This window comes from Aethalodelphis obliquidens, unplaced genomic scaffold, assembly GCF_003676395.1.
Source record: "Aethalodelphis obliquidens isolate GAN/ISIS:26980383/991018 unplaced genomic scaffold, ASM367639v1 scaffold72, whole genome shotgun sequence".
Classification (NCBI taxonomy): domain Eukaryota; kingdom Metazoa; phylum Chordata; class Mammalia; order Artiodactyla; family Delphinidae; genus Aethalodelphis; species Aethalodelphis obliquidens.
This window is the reverse complement of record NW_020838016.1, coordinates 8,801,210-8,817,887: the sequence shown is the minus strand read 5'-3', so window position 1 is coordinate 8,817,887 and position 16,678 is coordinate 8,801,210. Positions and strand designations below refer to the sequence as shown.

The 16,678-nt window shown below is 36.8% G+C and overlaps 1 protein-coding gene across 3 annotated transcripts in view; it reads right to left on the bottom strand.

Annotated features, from left to right (window-relative positions):
* RASA2 (RAS p21 protein activator 2) overlaps positions 1-16,678 on the bottom strand; it is a 116,922-nt gene that overhangs the window by 88,241 nt on the left and 12,003 nt on the right. For 2 of the 3 annotated variants that reach the window (XM_027091750.1, XM_027091751.1), the window contains exons 2-3: positions 4,957-5,074; positions 534-637 (exon numbers count right to left, since the gene is read on the bottom strand). In XM_027091750.1, the coding sequence (XP_026947551.1) occupies positions 534-637; positions 4,957-5,074 (222 nt within the window). Of the gene's footprint in view, positions 1-533; positions 638-802; positions 822-4,956; positions 5,075-16,678 lie in introns of those variants that run through there. The other variant, XM_027091753.1, reaches the window with a different exon arrangement.

Genomic DNA, 16,678 nt, shown 5'->3' with positions numbered 1-16,678 from the left:
AAAACATTCTTTGAACCATTCAACAATATTTACAGAGCATTTACTAAATATAAGGCACTCGGGCAGTGACAGTCTCTGCCTTCGTAAATATCATATACATTCAACTAGAGCACCTAGACATTAAACAACAAACTGATTTGTCAAATCAGATTCATATAAATCAGAGTTCTACCCAGGATCAAGCTTTACTAATAACATAAAAGAAGTAGACAAATAGACTCTGATACACCTAAAAAACAAACAAACTGATGAACAACTATAATGAATACTACAGAAAGGGACCCACCAGGTACTATGGAAACATATGGTGCCATGACTAGGGGGAGATTGGTTATGTCACTTCCCTGAGGAAGTGTCACCCAAGCTGAGCATTCAAATTAAAAATCAGATCCACAAATGAACATGAAGTCTACAGGAAAGGATTAGAAAGTTGAGAATATATTATTCTGTTGTTTTCAACACTTTATACTTAGAGAAAGAATGAATATAAACACGAATGTTGTGATTAAAAGACAATTATGAATAGTACATACCTATACGAAGGTCTCTTTGTAAAACATTCTTATCATAAACATAGAAAGACAAATACTGGAAAGTTCTTGGAATCTCAAAGTAAAATTCTTCACTGAAAAACGGGCTAAAGAGAAAAGGGGGAAAGCTCATTAAATTTAAATTCAACAGTGTCCTCCTATAATATTTTCAATAAAATAAATTAAAATTACAGATTAAACACCATAAAGAAAAGCTTCAAGAGTTCCAAAATAATTCTCTATGCTAAGTTTCAGCTAAACCCTGTACAAACCAAGCTGAACTCTGAAAGGACCTCGATTGCCAGGCTGGGCTCTGAACAAACAGATTTTCTGGAGTCCTGTGGACAGAAGATCCAGTAACTGCCTGGGGTCATGCTCACCTGAAGTGGACACAAATGAGAGCTGAGGACAGTGTCATTCACACCATCATCATCTCAAAAATATGTAAATCACAATAATACATAACACCTAAAATGAATAATGCTACGTAAAATGTTATTTTAAAACATACTTTAAAAAATTAAAATAGGTTATTTTTAATCAACTTTACTGAGGTATAAACTATATAAAATAAAATCTAATTTAAAGTACAGAGGTTAATGACTTTTGATTAATTTATAAACCTGTAGAGTGCCCATCCCAATCAAGATATAGTAACATTGCAACTCCTCACAAAGTTCCCTCTTGTTTCTCTGCAGTTACTCCATCATACCTGTCACAGGCAACCAGTGATCTGATTTCTAGCACTAAAGATCTGGTGTAGGATTTCATATAAATGGAATCAAATAGTATGTACACTTGTGTCCAGCTTCTTTCACTCAGCTTAACGTCTATGATATCTGTTCCATCTTGCTGTGTATATCATTAGTTCATTTGTTTTAAGTGCTGGGTAATACTCCATTTATGAATATTCCACAATCCATGCTCCTAGTGATGGCATTTGAGTTGTTTCCAGTTTGGACTATTAAAAATAAGGCAGCTATGAATATTTTTATACAAAGCTCTTTTATGTGTTCAGTTCTTTTGGACAGGTAACTAAAAATAGAATTGCTGAGTTAAAAGGTAGGTGAACTTTTAATTTATGAGAAGCTGTCAAACTGTCTCCAGTGCGGCTGTGCTATCTTGCACGCCTACGAGCAAGGGATAAGTGCTCCAGCGGCTCCACGTCATTGTTAACTTTTGCTACTGAAAGCCTTTTTAAAATCAGCTACTCCACAACATTATAAATCAACTATACTTCAATAAAAAGTTGTTTTGAAAAAAAATAGCTATTCTAGTGAATGTGACATGATAAATGTATACACCCGTGTAATCTCTACCCCAATCAAGATAAAGAACAAAGTTCCCCTGTGCAATGACTCACTCCATACTGTCACGGGAACCAGTGATCTGATATCTATCGTGACACATTATGTTCAAGAATGTGTAGTGACAGAAGTGGTTTTAAACTGCATTTCCCTGATGACTAACGATGCTGAATATCTTCTCCTGTGCTTGTTGCCCATTTGTATATCTTATTTTAGGAACGATTTGTTTGAGTTTCCTCCACATATTTTAAAAGGTTTGTCTGTCTTCTTACTGGGTTTTTGGTCTGTTTGTTTGTTTGCTTTAATAAATTCTGGATGCAAGTCCTTTGTCAGAATATTTTCTCCTAGGTGTGGCTTGCCATTTCATTTTCTTGACAGTGTCAAAGAGCAGAAGGCTCTGATTTTGATAAAATCCAGTTTATCAGTTTTCCTCTTTTATGATTGGTGCTTTTGGCACCCTAAGTAAAGAAATCTTTGTCTACCCCCAAGTTGCTAAGAGTTTCTCCTACGAAACAGCTTATTTTTCTAAGTTCATTTTAAGAATGCTCTTTTGATATTTAAATTCTCCTATGAAGACATGAATTTCTGAAATTCTAGTTAACATCTTTTGTCAAGAGTACCTCTTTCCTGAGAATGTTTAAAGAACAAAAGGTACTTTAAAAATGTCACCATAAAATGCAATCTCTTCAGGATGTCACAACTTAAAGAGAAGCTAAAATGCAAAGTAAATGACTCTTAAAGAAGTCATTTCTGACCCTGTCCAGAAAACAGTTGACTTAGCTTTTTAGTTGTTATAATACCCGGTCAACTTTTGTCAATATATTTTTCACTTCAAACGTAACCAAAATAAACTTAAAAGGTGGTCTGTCAAAATAGTCTTTCTAATTAGTCTCAATATAGCAATCAACACAAAAACAACTATTAGGTAAAGACAGGTTTAGGTATTTTTCTCCCTTGCATCATTTTGTATACAATTGAGAATTTCCTTTATATATTACACATCCACACTCAAATATTATTTTTAAAACACAATCTAAAGCCAAATAAGAACAAGATGAGAATTATTCACTAAGTCATCTGTATCACTGTATCATCACAATCTCAACAATCTAATCCCCACATCTGGGCGCCCACATCTTTATTTTATAAATTAATTAACTAATCAATCCATTTGAAAAAAAAGTTTTCAACAACGTTGGTTAGAAGCAATAACTAGACATATAGTTTTTATAAAGCAATACTCTACTGTTATCACTGACCTATAATCCTGCATATCACTCCTAAGGAAATTCCTGGTGTGGGGAAGAGAAGCACTAGGTACAAGAAGTGTCGCTCCTCCATTTGTTTATAGACCACCTACTTCTGAAAAGGATTTGAGGTAGAGATTTAGGAGCTATGGATTCCATATGTGACTCCTACTTACCTGCCATGAAAAATTCTATATCCAGACTACCTATAAAAACTATAATATTCAGAACCCATAAAAGATCTAAATGATATCTACTGACTTTTGACTTAACAGCTTATCACAACATTCACTAGGGTAGAAAACACTGAAATGAAAGCAAGGTGAGCAAGGGTTTATACTACAAATTCTTTCACCCTATTCCACAAGGAAGAACGCTAGGAGGCACCTAGAATCCAAGAAACATGTAGTCTAATTATACTGAAATGACCTAAGGTAACCACTGCTAGCCTTAAAATATCTTCCAAGTTGCTATGCATCTAGCATAATAATTTAAGATGGATAAAAATACTTGGTTTTATCATTTCCCCCACACAAATATCTGGAAAGGCAGGCAAGAGTTCTGGAAAAATAGTAAGCTTATTTTAGTTATTCATTTACAAAGCTATATTACATACTAGAAACTACCACAAATATTCAATTTATTGAAAATTACTAGTTTTGTATATAACTGATTTTTGTTTGATACGGAATCAACATACATTAAATAACAAGTTGAGATTTAAATAGTTTCAGGTCCCTATCCCAGTTTTGCTTCTAACTTCCTTTATTACATGCACAAATTATTCAGGCTTTTGGTGACTCAGTTTCATCATTTATATAAATAAAAACAAATTCTAATACAACAGGGATAGGTGATTTACGATTTAAAGATGTGAAGTATACTACTTCAAATCTCCTTGGATTACTAAATATTTCATCCACCATACGTTCATTCCAACAACTCTTCATTCCCTTATTTTAAGTCTTGTCTCTGAACAAGACTGCATCCTTCCTGTACAGCTCCGCACTAGAATTATATCCACAAACACTATTACGGGGAAGAGGTGGCACATCTCAATTTTATGAATTATAATTTACTATGATACGCTCGCAGTGCTATTACACTTCCAAAAAATGACAAATCTACGTAAGAGTTCATTCCCTTACAATGCCCTACTTAGTTAAGTGACTTTTATAAACGTTAAGGGGTAATTTATTCTCAAGAGAAATAAAATAATGATGTACTTTGAGAAAAGTTCAAATGAGTGGGCAAATTTAGCCTAGAGAAAAAACTGAGGTATATTGGTAGTTGTTTTCAAAAACTTGAAAGAGTGTCACGTGAATGATGGCTTAAACTTGTTCTCCAGAAATCCAAGGGACACAATTAGGAACAATTAAGAGGAAGACATATTTTGAGGCAATGAAAAGCCACATGAAAGCAAGCACTGTGGCTATCTTGTTCTTGTGGATGTATGAATAAATAGCACCCAGCAAGTTCTTGGCATATGGTAGGTTCTCCTTTTGACAGACATTAATCATTAAATGTAAGAGCTTTTCAAGAGTCAGAATACTTCTAAGACCTAACAGGCTGCTTTTAGGAGGCAGTGAACTCCTTGGTCACTGGAACATTATTAAGCAAATGCCATATGACTACTTGTCAAAAATAATTGTCGGGAGGAACTAAGCGTATGGCATTTAGTCCAGCTCAATGAACATTAAGGTTCCTTCAAACTCTGAGATTCTGTAACTCTAAAAATGAACTCAGAATCTATAAGGAAAATAAAAGTTTCAGATGAAGGAAGTCTTCTTGATGATTACAGTCAGGAAAATGTGTAAAAACTTTTATTCAATATATATCATATGAATGATAATTTACCAATTTTTTACAAACCTTAAAGATTTTTCAACAACTTGGGTACGATAAACTTCTTCCTGGTCCAAATTTATGGTGCAGAAACAATCTCTCATTTTGTTGGGTCCAAGATATGGCAATAAATTTTTCGCTTCACCTGTTGGCACAAAAATTAAAACTGGTGTTAAATATCACCAGCTGCCTCATGCTAAGTCTTATATGGGACACATTAAATCCAAAAGAACATATAAGATATAGCACAGAAGAAAAAATTAGTAATTAAGAAAGATAATCAACTTGGTCTAAAGGAATGTGGTGAGACAGAAGAGAGGAGCTGTGTGTAAAGGGGCATGTGAGGTCATGTTATACCACCGCATCCCTGATCCTAGAAAAGCGCAATGTCCCCACTTATGTCCTCATCCCATCCCACCAGCACCACCCTAAAGACATCTCCACAATTAATCCCCCTTTCCTGTATCATTAATTTTCCCCTCTACTGGATCATTCCTGTCAACTCATAAACAAACTTTGATATTTCCCAATTTTTAAAAAAGCACAAAAAGAAAAAAAAAAAAAAAACTCCCTTGACTCCGTCTCTTCCCTCATGATATCATTCCATTTCTAGACTCTCTTTCACAGCAAAACTTCTCAAAAACAATCATCTCTAGCCATTGTCTCTAATTCCTCACCTTCCAATCATTCTTTGACCCTCTCCAATCAGCTTTTAACCCCATGACAACAGTGAAACTGCTCTATCTAGGGTCACCAATGCCTTCCATATTGCCAAACCCAATGGCATTTCTCTGTCCTCATCATACCTGATCTGACAGCACTATTTATTTAATATAAGTGAATGCTAACATCCCTCCTTAAAACTCACTCTTTTCTTGGCTTCCACAACACAGTAGTTTTGGCTTTCCTCCTGCCTCATGGACCTCTGCTGACTTCTTTCCCTCCTCACGTCTCTAAATGTTGCAATGCTTCAGGGCTCATTTCTGGACCACCTTCTCTTCTTTCCCCATGCAAATTCCTTCAGTATACGGTGTTCATGCTGATGCCTCCCAGATATGTGTTTCCAGGCCTGATTTCTCCTCCTCAACATTAGATATGAATACTCAACTGCCTCCCTGGATATCCAGTAGGCTTCTCAAATTTAACAAGTCCCAGAAAAACCATCTGATTTCCTCCCCTAAAACCCACTCTCCCCCCAGTCTACCACCATCTTCCTCTCGTTTTCTCACCATGCTCCCCAAACCTCCCATCCCCACGTCCAGTCCATCAGTAAATCCAGAACTCCAAAATAAATCCCAAATGCAACCACTTCTCCTTGCCTTCATTAGTATCACCCTACAATCCACTCTCCATCAAGGAGTATGATCTTTTAAACATACTTTTCAAGTCAATTACCCCCCTACTCCAATGCCATTCCATTTCACTTAGAATACAATTCCATTTTTAAATGCCCATTTTCATGGTCTACACAGCCCTACTGAACTGTCCTCTCCTCTCTGACCTCTTCTCCTCCCACTCTCCGCAGTGTTCACCTTCTTTCCATTCATCAACCATGTCAAGCTTGTTCAAGCTTACGGCATCTGCCTGAAATGCTCTAACCCTACATCTTCATATGGCTGCCTTTTCCTATCATTCAAGTCTCAGTTCAAATGTCACTTCCTCAGAAACCTTTCCTGACTATTTATCTAAAGTAAATAATCCTGCTACCATATTCCATGTCTCTGTTTTCTTCAGAGCCTTTACAACTATCTGGAACTCTTAATTTTTACCTAAATGTTTATTTCTGGTTCTCTCATTCTTTGGGAGTTCTTGGTTCCCTCCTTCAATGCACGAGAACTTACTGAGCCCCAAGATCTAAAATAGTGACTGTTAAATACTGAGAAATATTTGCTGAATGAATATTAAAGAATCAAGTAAGTCTAGTTTCGAAGTTCTTGTGACATGCTCATTGGCTAAAAGGACACACAAAACTGTGGGTGCTGAAATCAGACACCAGTGTACTAAATTAGGAAAGCAATGTAGTTGGCATAAGGGAAAGAGCATTTCCATGAGAATCAGGAAACCAATGTTCCTGTATTACCTCTGCTACTAAGTAGACAAATGACTTCAGACAAATCTCTGAAGAACAGTTTTCCTAACGAAAGCCTGGGCTAGATAAACTCAAGTCTCTTTCTGCTTACCAACTTTAAAACCAAAGGCCAGGGACTTCCCTGGTGGCCCAGTGGTTAAGACTCCATGCTCCCAATGCAGGGGGCCCGGGTTAGATCCCGCACGTCGCAACTGAAGATCCTGCATGCTGCAACTAGAGAACCCACATGCCACAACTAAGACTCGGCACAGCCAAATAAATAAATATTTAAAAAATAATAAATAAAACTAAAGGCCATTTAAACCAATATCTTTTAAAGAAGTCTAGCAGAAACTTAAGAAGCACCTATGAAAAACTCAATAAACAAATGATTTTTTTAAATTAAAATTATAAAAATCAGGGAACCGTCCCTCAGAGCTATCTGAGAGGCTGTCTCTCAGGCTTAAGTCCTGAGTAAGTCCACCGAATAAAACAGAATTCTCGAAAACTAAAAGTAGAATAAAATAAAATTAGAAAAATCAATGGAAAGGCACCAGTTAGATACTCACTGTTATTAAGTTTGCCACTGAGAGATTAGGGGAAAGAAATCAAGTTACCACATCATAGAATAAGCATCTCAAGTCAAAATAAAGGAATCTCATCTTTTAAATGACCCCCAACTTGCCTAATATGGGTTGGCCTTTACAAATTCACATTTCCTAACAGGAAAAATAATATATATTTGAATTTGTATCCATCCATCTTCTCTTCCTCAAAAGACTACAATGTCCCTACCTATTATCTATAGCTTATCCATCTACCTGTGCTCTCTCTACCCCATTCCCTCCCTCTCACTCCAGGACACTGCCCAGCAATTCTGTTTTCATTACTTTCAACCTTCTCCTTTAAGTCTCTCCTCCTTTGCCGTCTCCCCTCTGTGTAATCCAGAGGGTTTGGGTTGTTTTTTTTTTTTTTTTAACTAAAAATCCACCTAGGTCACCATATAGGGCCTGGAATATAAACAAATTTGGAATTAAATCATAATAAACATGCTCCATATCTAATGAGGGAATCTTAAATACTAAATCACTGCCCTTGAACATGTTGCTGTTCCATTCACACCAGTGCAATCTGAGAAAACTACACTATATAAATGTACACATATTCCACCGCCCACCTTTCTAAGAGGGAGACAGTGGGGGTTTATTTTGTCTACAGAATCCAATGAACTTGACATTATCAGATATTTACTCAGAATAATTAAAATTCAAGTTCTACGTAATATATAAAATGGACTCAACATCACTTCCTAGAAAAGCAGTTGTCACAATCTTTGAATATCTGTCACTAATGTTCAAAATAAACTACACTGAAAAGTAAATTCATCTAATCAATGCCAGATCACCAATCAATCATGCTAATATATGTTGATTAAGTCAGCTATCAACACTTTAAACTGTGACTCCAAAATACAGTGGTAATTAACTGGCACTTTATAAAAAACATAAATCAAAATAATTAACTGTCACTTTATTCTAAAAAATCAAAAGTAACTAATGGTTAGAGAATTAACAAAAATAACGTTGTACTCAATATATCTCTAAGCAGAAAGATTAATTTAATAGCACACACTTTATATTAAGCTACACAAAGAAGTGAGGAACTTTAGAAGATTATACCTGTCCTGTGGGTGATATTTTCATAGGGCCTCACTAGTTCTAGTTGATTATTGTATATAAATAAGCAAATGCATTGGACAAAAACCAAACAAACAATAAACTACTGCTCCTTAAAAGGCAAGCTTCCAGACAACTTATTTTATAATCTCTGCTTCAATCCCTCCCCTCCTACTCACAGCCTAAACCTACAATTTGGCTTCTGACCCTATTTCTTTACTAGAACTTCCAAGAACACTAATAGTATTAAGTGCTACCAAATCCAGTGACTGTTCTTCTGGTCCCACCTTATTTAATCACACTTCAGTGTTTGATAACACTGACCTTTCCTCAGCTTAGGTAACCCATTCTAATTTTTTTTTTTGAACTCCCTCTTTCAGGCTTTTCATCCACTACCTACACTTTAAATGTCAGGTAACTCTGAGCATCCACAGACCACTAAATTCATCATATAGGTGGAGAACCAATTTCAGGCATTTTTTTTTTAATATGTCATTATAAAACAATTTTAAAGTATACTAAAATACAAATACTTGTAAGCCTCTCAACATTATTTGATGGTATTATGTGCCATCTTTCTCAATTTATCTATAGCGCATTTGATGATGGCTAGCCTTCAGGAGAATCAGGGTCTATATCTGTGGCAGATATGGTGGGTCAGTGTTCATCATCTGTTACAATGTCCTTTGGTGTATGATTTCCTGTACTGCAGAGACTAGAAAGCTAAAAACTACATTTCTCAGCCTATTTTGTAGTTAGGGTTGTGGATGTGATTTAAATTCCGTTAATTAGATGCACTCGCTGGAAATTTGGAGGACAAAAGAGAAGGGAGGTTGCATTTATGTTGCTTCTACTAGCAAGTACTGTCATGAAGATGTCCAAGTTTCCCGCAGTAGCACTGGCTGCAGTCCTTGTATCCAGTCACAGGTTTCATAGATATCAAGAAGAAGGGTACAAGGCATCCATTCTGTCACACAGGTTGTGGCCAGTGTGGCTTAGCTCTAGGGCCAGCAGCAGCAGGGGAATTCCCTGGCAGTCCAGTGGTTAGGACTCCATGCTTGCAGTGCAGGGGGCACAGGTTTGATCCCTGTCGGGGAACTAAGATCCCACAAGCTGCACGGTGTGTCCAGAAAGTAATAATAAAACCTACTTCTAGAGCTAGCAGCAGTGACAACAGTTTACTGATGAAGATGGTTGCTTGTCGTTGGCTGTTTCCTAATAGTGGAAGATTCCTGATCATGGTAGAGGTGGCAAGGTTCTACAGCTAAAAGGTACAACTTCCTAATTTTGCAGGCACCTTTCTGATCCAAAAAGAGGTAGTAAATCGCTTTGTGGCCCAGATGCAATGTGGCTTTTGAATGTCATTCTTGAAAGTTGGACTAGAGTCTATTTCTTCAGTCTTTCTAACAATTCTGTAAGCCACTTAAAATCTTTTATTTAAAAAAAAAATCTTTTATTAAATCTCTTTCTGCTTACACTAGCTAGAGTTGATTCTGTAACCTAATCCTGACTAGCTTCTTTTCTTATCCTTTCTACCTTTTCTAACAAATTTGAAAGTCCCATCTCACATTACTGGTCATCGTCATCAGAGTTTGGTAAGTCTTTCAACTAGATGTGGCTATCTGGATCAAACATGGACTCAGAAATTATAAAGCAGTATCTCACTGACAACCACTTTTACTGTTCCATTAGACAATGAGTTGAATAGCAGAGCACACTCAAAAGGTGAATGCTTCAACTTGGGAAATGGAAACAAATGGATCCTAACTCTGCATGGTTGTATCTGCCTTTGGAAAACATTTCTTCATTTCCTACTGCAGCATTTGGATGTGGTTTTGAAAACATGCTCAATAATACAATACCATGTTTCCATGAATTTGGGAGTGCCAAATTCTCAACATCCAAACCATGTGCACCATTTGAGTACCTCCATCTTATCCTTAAATTTACACATTCTATTTTGACTCTAAAGTAAAAAGATTAAAATGTGTTCAAGACATTCAATATATTGCTAAGATATGACACTTGAGCAAGACAGCTGAAATAATGGAAATAGTTTTTACTTGCATTTGAATGAAAGTAGAAAATGTTTTTCGCTTATTCTTGATTTTTAAAATTCTGTGCATGCCAGGGTACTTCAATATGCAAAGGTAGATACTTCTACAAAGGCAGATGTATTATTGGCCCTACAGCAAATATTATAGCTCTGACTACATTTACAGCTGTTGCTATTTCCTTCAACAATGAATCAAGAGCAGGAGGCATATTACTGACGAAACAACCATTCCTCTATGAAGAAAGGAGGCTGGCCTTCAAGCACGACATCTTTTACTCTATAACAACACCATTTCTTGTTGAATTTATAACTGGTACTCTTTAAGAACTTTTCAGTCTACATGACTTACAACATAATTGTTAACCAAATTTTTTTAAAAAATCTTCTCTCCTAAAGCATGGATTTTTAGAGATGAACCAATCCTCCACTGGGCATTTCTTCTCCCTCACAGATGTACTGCAAGTAGGCCAAGAACACCTTCACACTACACATCACTTGTTTTGTCAACCATAAAATGAAATAGCTGCCTGCCCATTCACGGGACATGAATTGTTTCTCTGCATCATACATATCTTGCAACTTCATATACAGAGTATATAACAAAATGCTGTATTTAGCTTTGATCCCCTTCCTTCACACTGTTGCCTGTTACTTTTTTAATACGTAAACATATATATCACTCCTTGCTCAAAAATCTTCAATGGCTCCTCCATATCTACCACTGCCCACCTTGCAGGATAAAACCTAAAATTCCTTTGTCTGGCATAAAAACCCTTCATAATCTGGCACCATCTACTACTTAATCTTTACCCCCACAAGTTATGCTCCAGCAGTACTGTACTTTTAGTTCCTTGAAAACACTGTGTTCTCTCATGCCCTGTACATTTTCAACACTATCTTCATAGCATGGGATGCTCTCACCTGATCTTTTTTCTCCTGAAAGCTCTGCTTAAGACCATCTTTGTAAAGTCTTCCCTCAACTCCTAGGTAGGCATGTCACCCTTTCCTCTCTTCCCTACTACATCTTATATGCACTTCTACTCTAAGGATCGTATTGGATTGCACTTGTATTTCATTCAACAAATATTTATTAAGTGCCTACGGCATGCCAGACACCTTTCTAAATGCTGGGAATATAACAATGAACAAAACTAGGTCTCTGCCCACGTGGAACTTTTATACAATTGAGACAGTGGGGACAAGCATCATAAACTCTTAAACAAGTAAGTATATAATATTTATTGCCATGGAAGAAAATAAAGTAAGGTAAGACAGTGAGGGAGTGCCAGGCCCAGAGGGTAGAGAGGGAGGAGAGCAATGTTATTCTATACAGGGAATCAAGGAAGGCCTTTCTGTGAAGATATTTGAGGAGATACTTGAAGGAGGTCAATGAGGGAGTGAGTCACGCAGATACCTGGGGAAAGAGATGATTAGCAGAAACAATAAAATATGCAAAGGCCCTGAGACAGGATAGTTTGGCACACTGAAGGAATACCAAGGAGGCCAGTATGGCTGTAAAACAGTAAGCAAAGTAGGAAGAGCGAGGAAACAGTAAGAGATGAGGTAGGACTGGGGAAGGAAACAGGTTAAATAGGGTCTTGCAGGCCAATGGAAAGTCTTAGGCTTTTCTGAATGAGATGGGAAGCTATTGAAGGATTATGGGCAGAAGAATGGCATGATCCAACTTTTGTTCTAAAGAATCACTGCAGAAGGAAAAGGGTGGAAGCAGGAAACTAGATAGGAGGCTATTGTAATCATTTTGATTAGAGATAACTGAGACTAGGGGGGCAGTCCTGGCATGGAAAGAAGTGGTCAGCTGGGCATATATTTTGAAGATAGAGCCAACAGGATTTTTGATAGTTTGCATGTGGATGTGAGAGGAAAAGGGGTCAAGGATCGCTTCTTAAAGGGTTTCAGCCAGAGCAGCTGGACGAACAGAGATGCCACTTCCAGAGGAAAGAGTCTCTTGTTGGGAAAGAGGGGTCAAGAGTTTGTATTGAGTATGTTAAGTCTGAGATGCCTATTAGATATCCAAGTGCAAATGCAAGTGGGCAAAGAAGTGCTGGCTAGAGATAAAATTTGAGAATCATTAGCAAGTACATAATATATCTCAAACCTTAAGACTATACAGGATCACAAGGAAGGTAAATGTGGAGAAAAGAAAAGAGATTTGAAGACTGAGCCTCAGAGCTCTCCATCATCATTTTGCATTAGTAGAGTTAAGAAGGAACCAGCAAAGGAGACTGCTACATGTCTCTTCGCTGAATATAAACTTAAGGGACAGGACCAATGCTTAGCATCATGCTTAGCTTATAACAGTTAATGAAATATCTACTGAATAAGTATAAGTATGTGTATGTTTATAACTTTAGCATGGGCAAAAAAAGGGGTTCTAATATCACATCACGAATTATAAAATTGCATATAAACTTCTTTTTATAAGTTTGATATAAGTTTATCCATGTCAACTGCTCCAAAGTTTTAAAAAGAAAATGTCTCCTGTATACAGTTACCAAAAGCACTAAATTTCAGAATTTTTATAGTGTTAATACAGAGATATCATATTGAAAACAAACAAACCAGTCCTGAAATGCACACATTCAAACATTTACTGAGTGCCTACTCAGATGCCAGGGATACATTAATGAGAAAACTGTGTCCTCATTGAACTAACACAGATGGACAGATAATAAATAAGATAAATAAATTAAAATGGTATGTTAGTATTAAGCAGGAATGGGCACCACATGAAATGGCAGAGGGAGGGGAGCCAAGGAAGGCTCCACCTAGAAGGTAACTTCTGCATAAATACCTGAAGAAAGAGGGGAGACAAGTAACTATTTTATAGAAAATAGCTTTTAGTCATTGGCAAAAAGTAAACAATTTAAACCAAGAAGATAAACACCATTGGGAATCAAAACCAATAACCTAGATTAACAGAAATAGAAAGACAGTCAACTCTCTGTGTACAAGATCAATGATTCTGTGCAAAGGTCACAGGTCCAGAGCCTACCATATAAATTTTACCTAGGACTAGAATCCCAAATATCAGGGTATTGGGTAGAGATTCCAGTGTTACGCTTCTGGGCATGGATGTGAGTATGCACATATGTGTTTATGTGTATGTTTTGGGGGGACTGTGTGCATGCATATATATCTATAGGTTTGTATGCATGTTTCTGTGTGTCCGAGAGGGGAACACTACTGGGATAAGTAAGAAAAGAAGATAAATATTTATCAAGCAGTTGCATGCTCCGAGACAGTGCTAAATATTTTCTCAAATACCTCATTTGGTTGGTACAACAACCTTGTGACATAAGCATTACTGTTCTCTTTTATAAACTAAAAAAAAAAAAATTCACAGTTACACAGCTGGCACAGTGAAATGACAGAAATCAAATTCCAAAGCCTAGTCTTTCCATTCCTATTAATGTCTTTCTGAACACAGCAGTGTTGAGAGGAACAGACAGCTATTCCTTCCTGAAACTATCCTAAGAGATCTTGTAGAATCTCCAATCTATTTCAAAGGATACCTTAAGCACAGAAATAAAAGCCAATACAGACCCGCCAGCGTGATTAACTCCCAAGAGAAACTGCAAAGGGCCAGGGTCCTGGACAAGATGATCCGAAGATAAAGATTATTTGGAGTGGGAGGAAAGCTAAATCATAATAATAGTTCACTATATTCATTTATCAAATAAATAATACATTACACATAGATTTTTTTAGGGACTTCATATATATTATTTCACTTAATCTTCAAGGTAACTTCTTCCAAGTAATTTTTTTTTAAATACAGAAACTGGGAATGGAGGGATAACATTCCAGGAGTAAGGCAGGCACAACGTGAACAAGTTCGGGAGGTGGAAACAGGAGGAGCACCTTCAAGGAGGCAGTGAATAGTACAAATTGGCTAAAGCGTAAAGAGAGATGAAAGGGTTATAAGAAAGGATGAGACTGTAAAGGAAAGGTGGCATCAAACAGAACCTGGAATGCCAAGCTAAGGAGTTTTAACTTTATTCAGGAAGCAACAAGGGTCACTAAAAGTTTCTGTGTGATCAAAACTATGCTTCAGGAAAATTACTAACAGTTACCAGGCCTAAACTAAGGGAATAAAGGGAAGATGTGAGCAAAAGAAAAATGGAAGAGGTACTACAGAGAGAAAATTCACAGAATTTGGCCTGAGTGACTCAGGATATGATGTTCTAATAACTGGAATAGCAACCTAAACAGAGGATTAGACCTTTAGATGGGGGGCAAGATATAAAACTATGCAAACATTATCATTTACATACACAACAAAAAAATGGAGTGAAACAAACATACGCTTAAAAATATAACAGCTTCAGTGTCGACAAGCTTAGAATAAAAGTAAAATGCTGTTATGCCATCTAATTATAGACAAAAAGACAATCCTATACGTGTTCTTTTTTTTTTTTTTGGCTGCACTGCGAGGCATGCGGGATCTTAGTTCCCCGACCAGAACTCAAACCCGTGCCCCCTGCAGTGAAAGTGTTGAGTCTTAACCACTGGACCGCCAGGGGAGTCCCAAGACAATCCTATGTAATGTTAACATATAAGGTCTTTCAAATTTTCGTATAATGTTTAATTTTAATTTTTGCAGTAAGATGAAAGTTGCACAAAATTCTGAAAACATATACAGTACTGGTGCAAGTTAAACAAATTCATTTTGGAGACACATATGAGTTTCAACGTGAGTTTTGTACTTAATGATCTGCATGTCCCTAGTCTCAACCTCCTGCATAAAAAGAGGTAATTATAATGCTTCAAGGACTACTGTGACCATTAGCTGAGGTCAAGCACTTACCACGATGCCTAGAACAGAGTAATCACTCAGTAAATAGTAACTAGTAGTGCCCTTCCTTGGTTAGAGATTCCTAAAAATTAGCATCTGTACACAATTCCCTTCACTCAAGCCATTAGGTTCTGACCAAAGATAATCTGTAATTTAACAACGAGATACACCAGAGAAGCTCACTTTTTTTTAATGAGACTTTTATTAAAGAAATAATACATTTCCACTAGAGGAAATAGATGCACAAACACCTAACCTTTCTATACCTCGGGCTGCACATCTCTAAAATGAGGGGTTTGAACTATTTCAAATGGGGGGGCACAATTTGGGGGTCAGCTAACCAGAGATTTATTTTGTCTGTCTTGCATAGTGTTAGGAAAAATGTAGCCAACATCTAGAAACTGGGAGAGTTAATAATAAATAAATCCATATTTCTGGTTTCTCTTTAATAATCAGAGACCTGGCAACGTGGTTCTGAGTAGAAACTGTAGACAGACAGCCTCTTTTGAAATCCTAACAATCCCCACCTGGCTTTAACTTCACTATGCCTGGTCTCTGTAGACTGGAGTTTCCAACACCTTAACTAGTTAATCTTCTAGGCCTCCGTAGAGATTTAAGATCCTGAGAGATAACACCTGAAATGTTTTAAAATGCACGTGGCAACACTGATTTCAAATGTTTTTAGATATTGCTACCTGTGGCCAGTTTAATCTCATAAACACTACAAGAACTGGATATACATTTATATTAAATAGCTGTTCATCAAGAAAACGATGAATATTTACTTTACCGATTATCACTACTGTTTACGTTACAACGTGCCAAGCACTACAGCAAGTCATCCAATCTTCCCACAACCACTCTGTAAGATTAGAATAACTACCATTACGAATTTATACAAAAGGAAGCTGAGGCTCAGAGAGGTTAGGTGATTACTAGAAAAGTAGCAGAAAATCATGTTTTCAACATGCTACAGTTTCATTTATCATTCAATTTCTAGATACCTAATAAATATTTCCTATAAAGAAATCTTACAGAAGAGCTCCCTCTTGTTCATTTTTTACAGTTCTCAATGGAGAAAGGAAGAGAAAAACTGCCGTAATCACACATGACCTTCCAAAAGTTTTCCTATT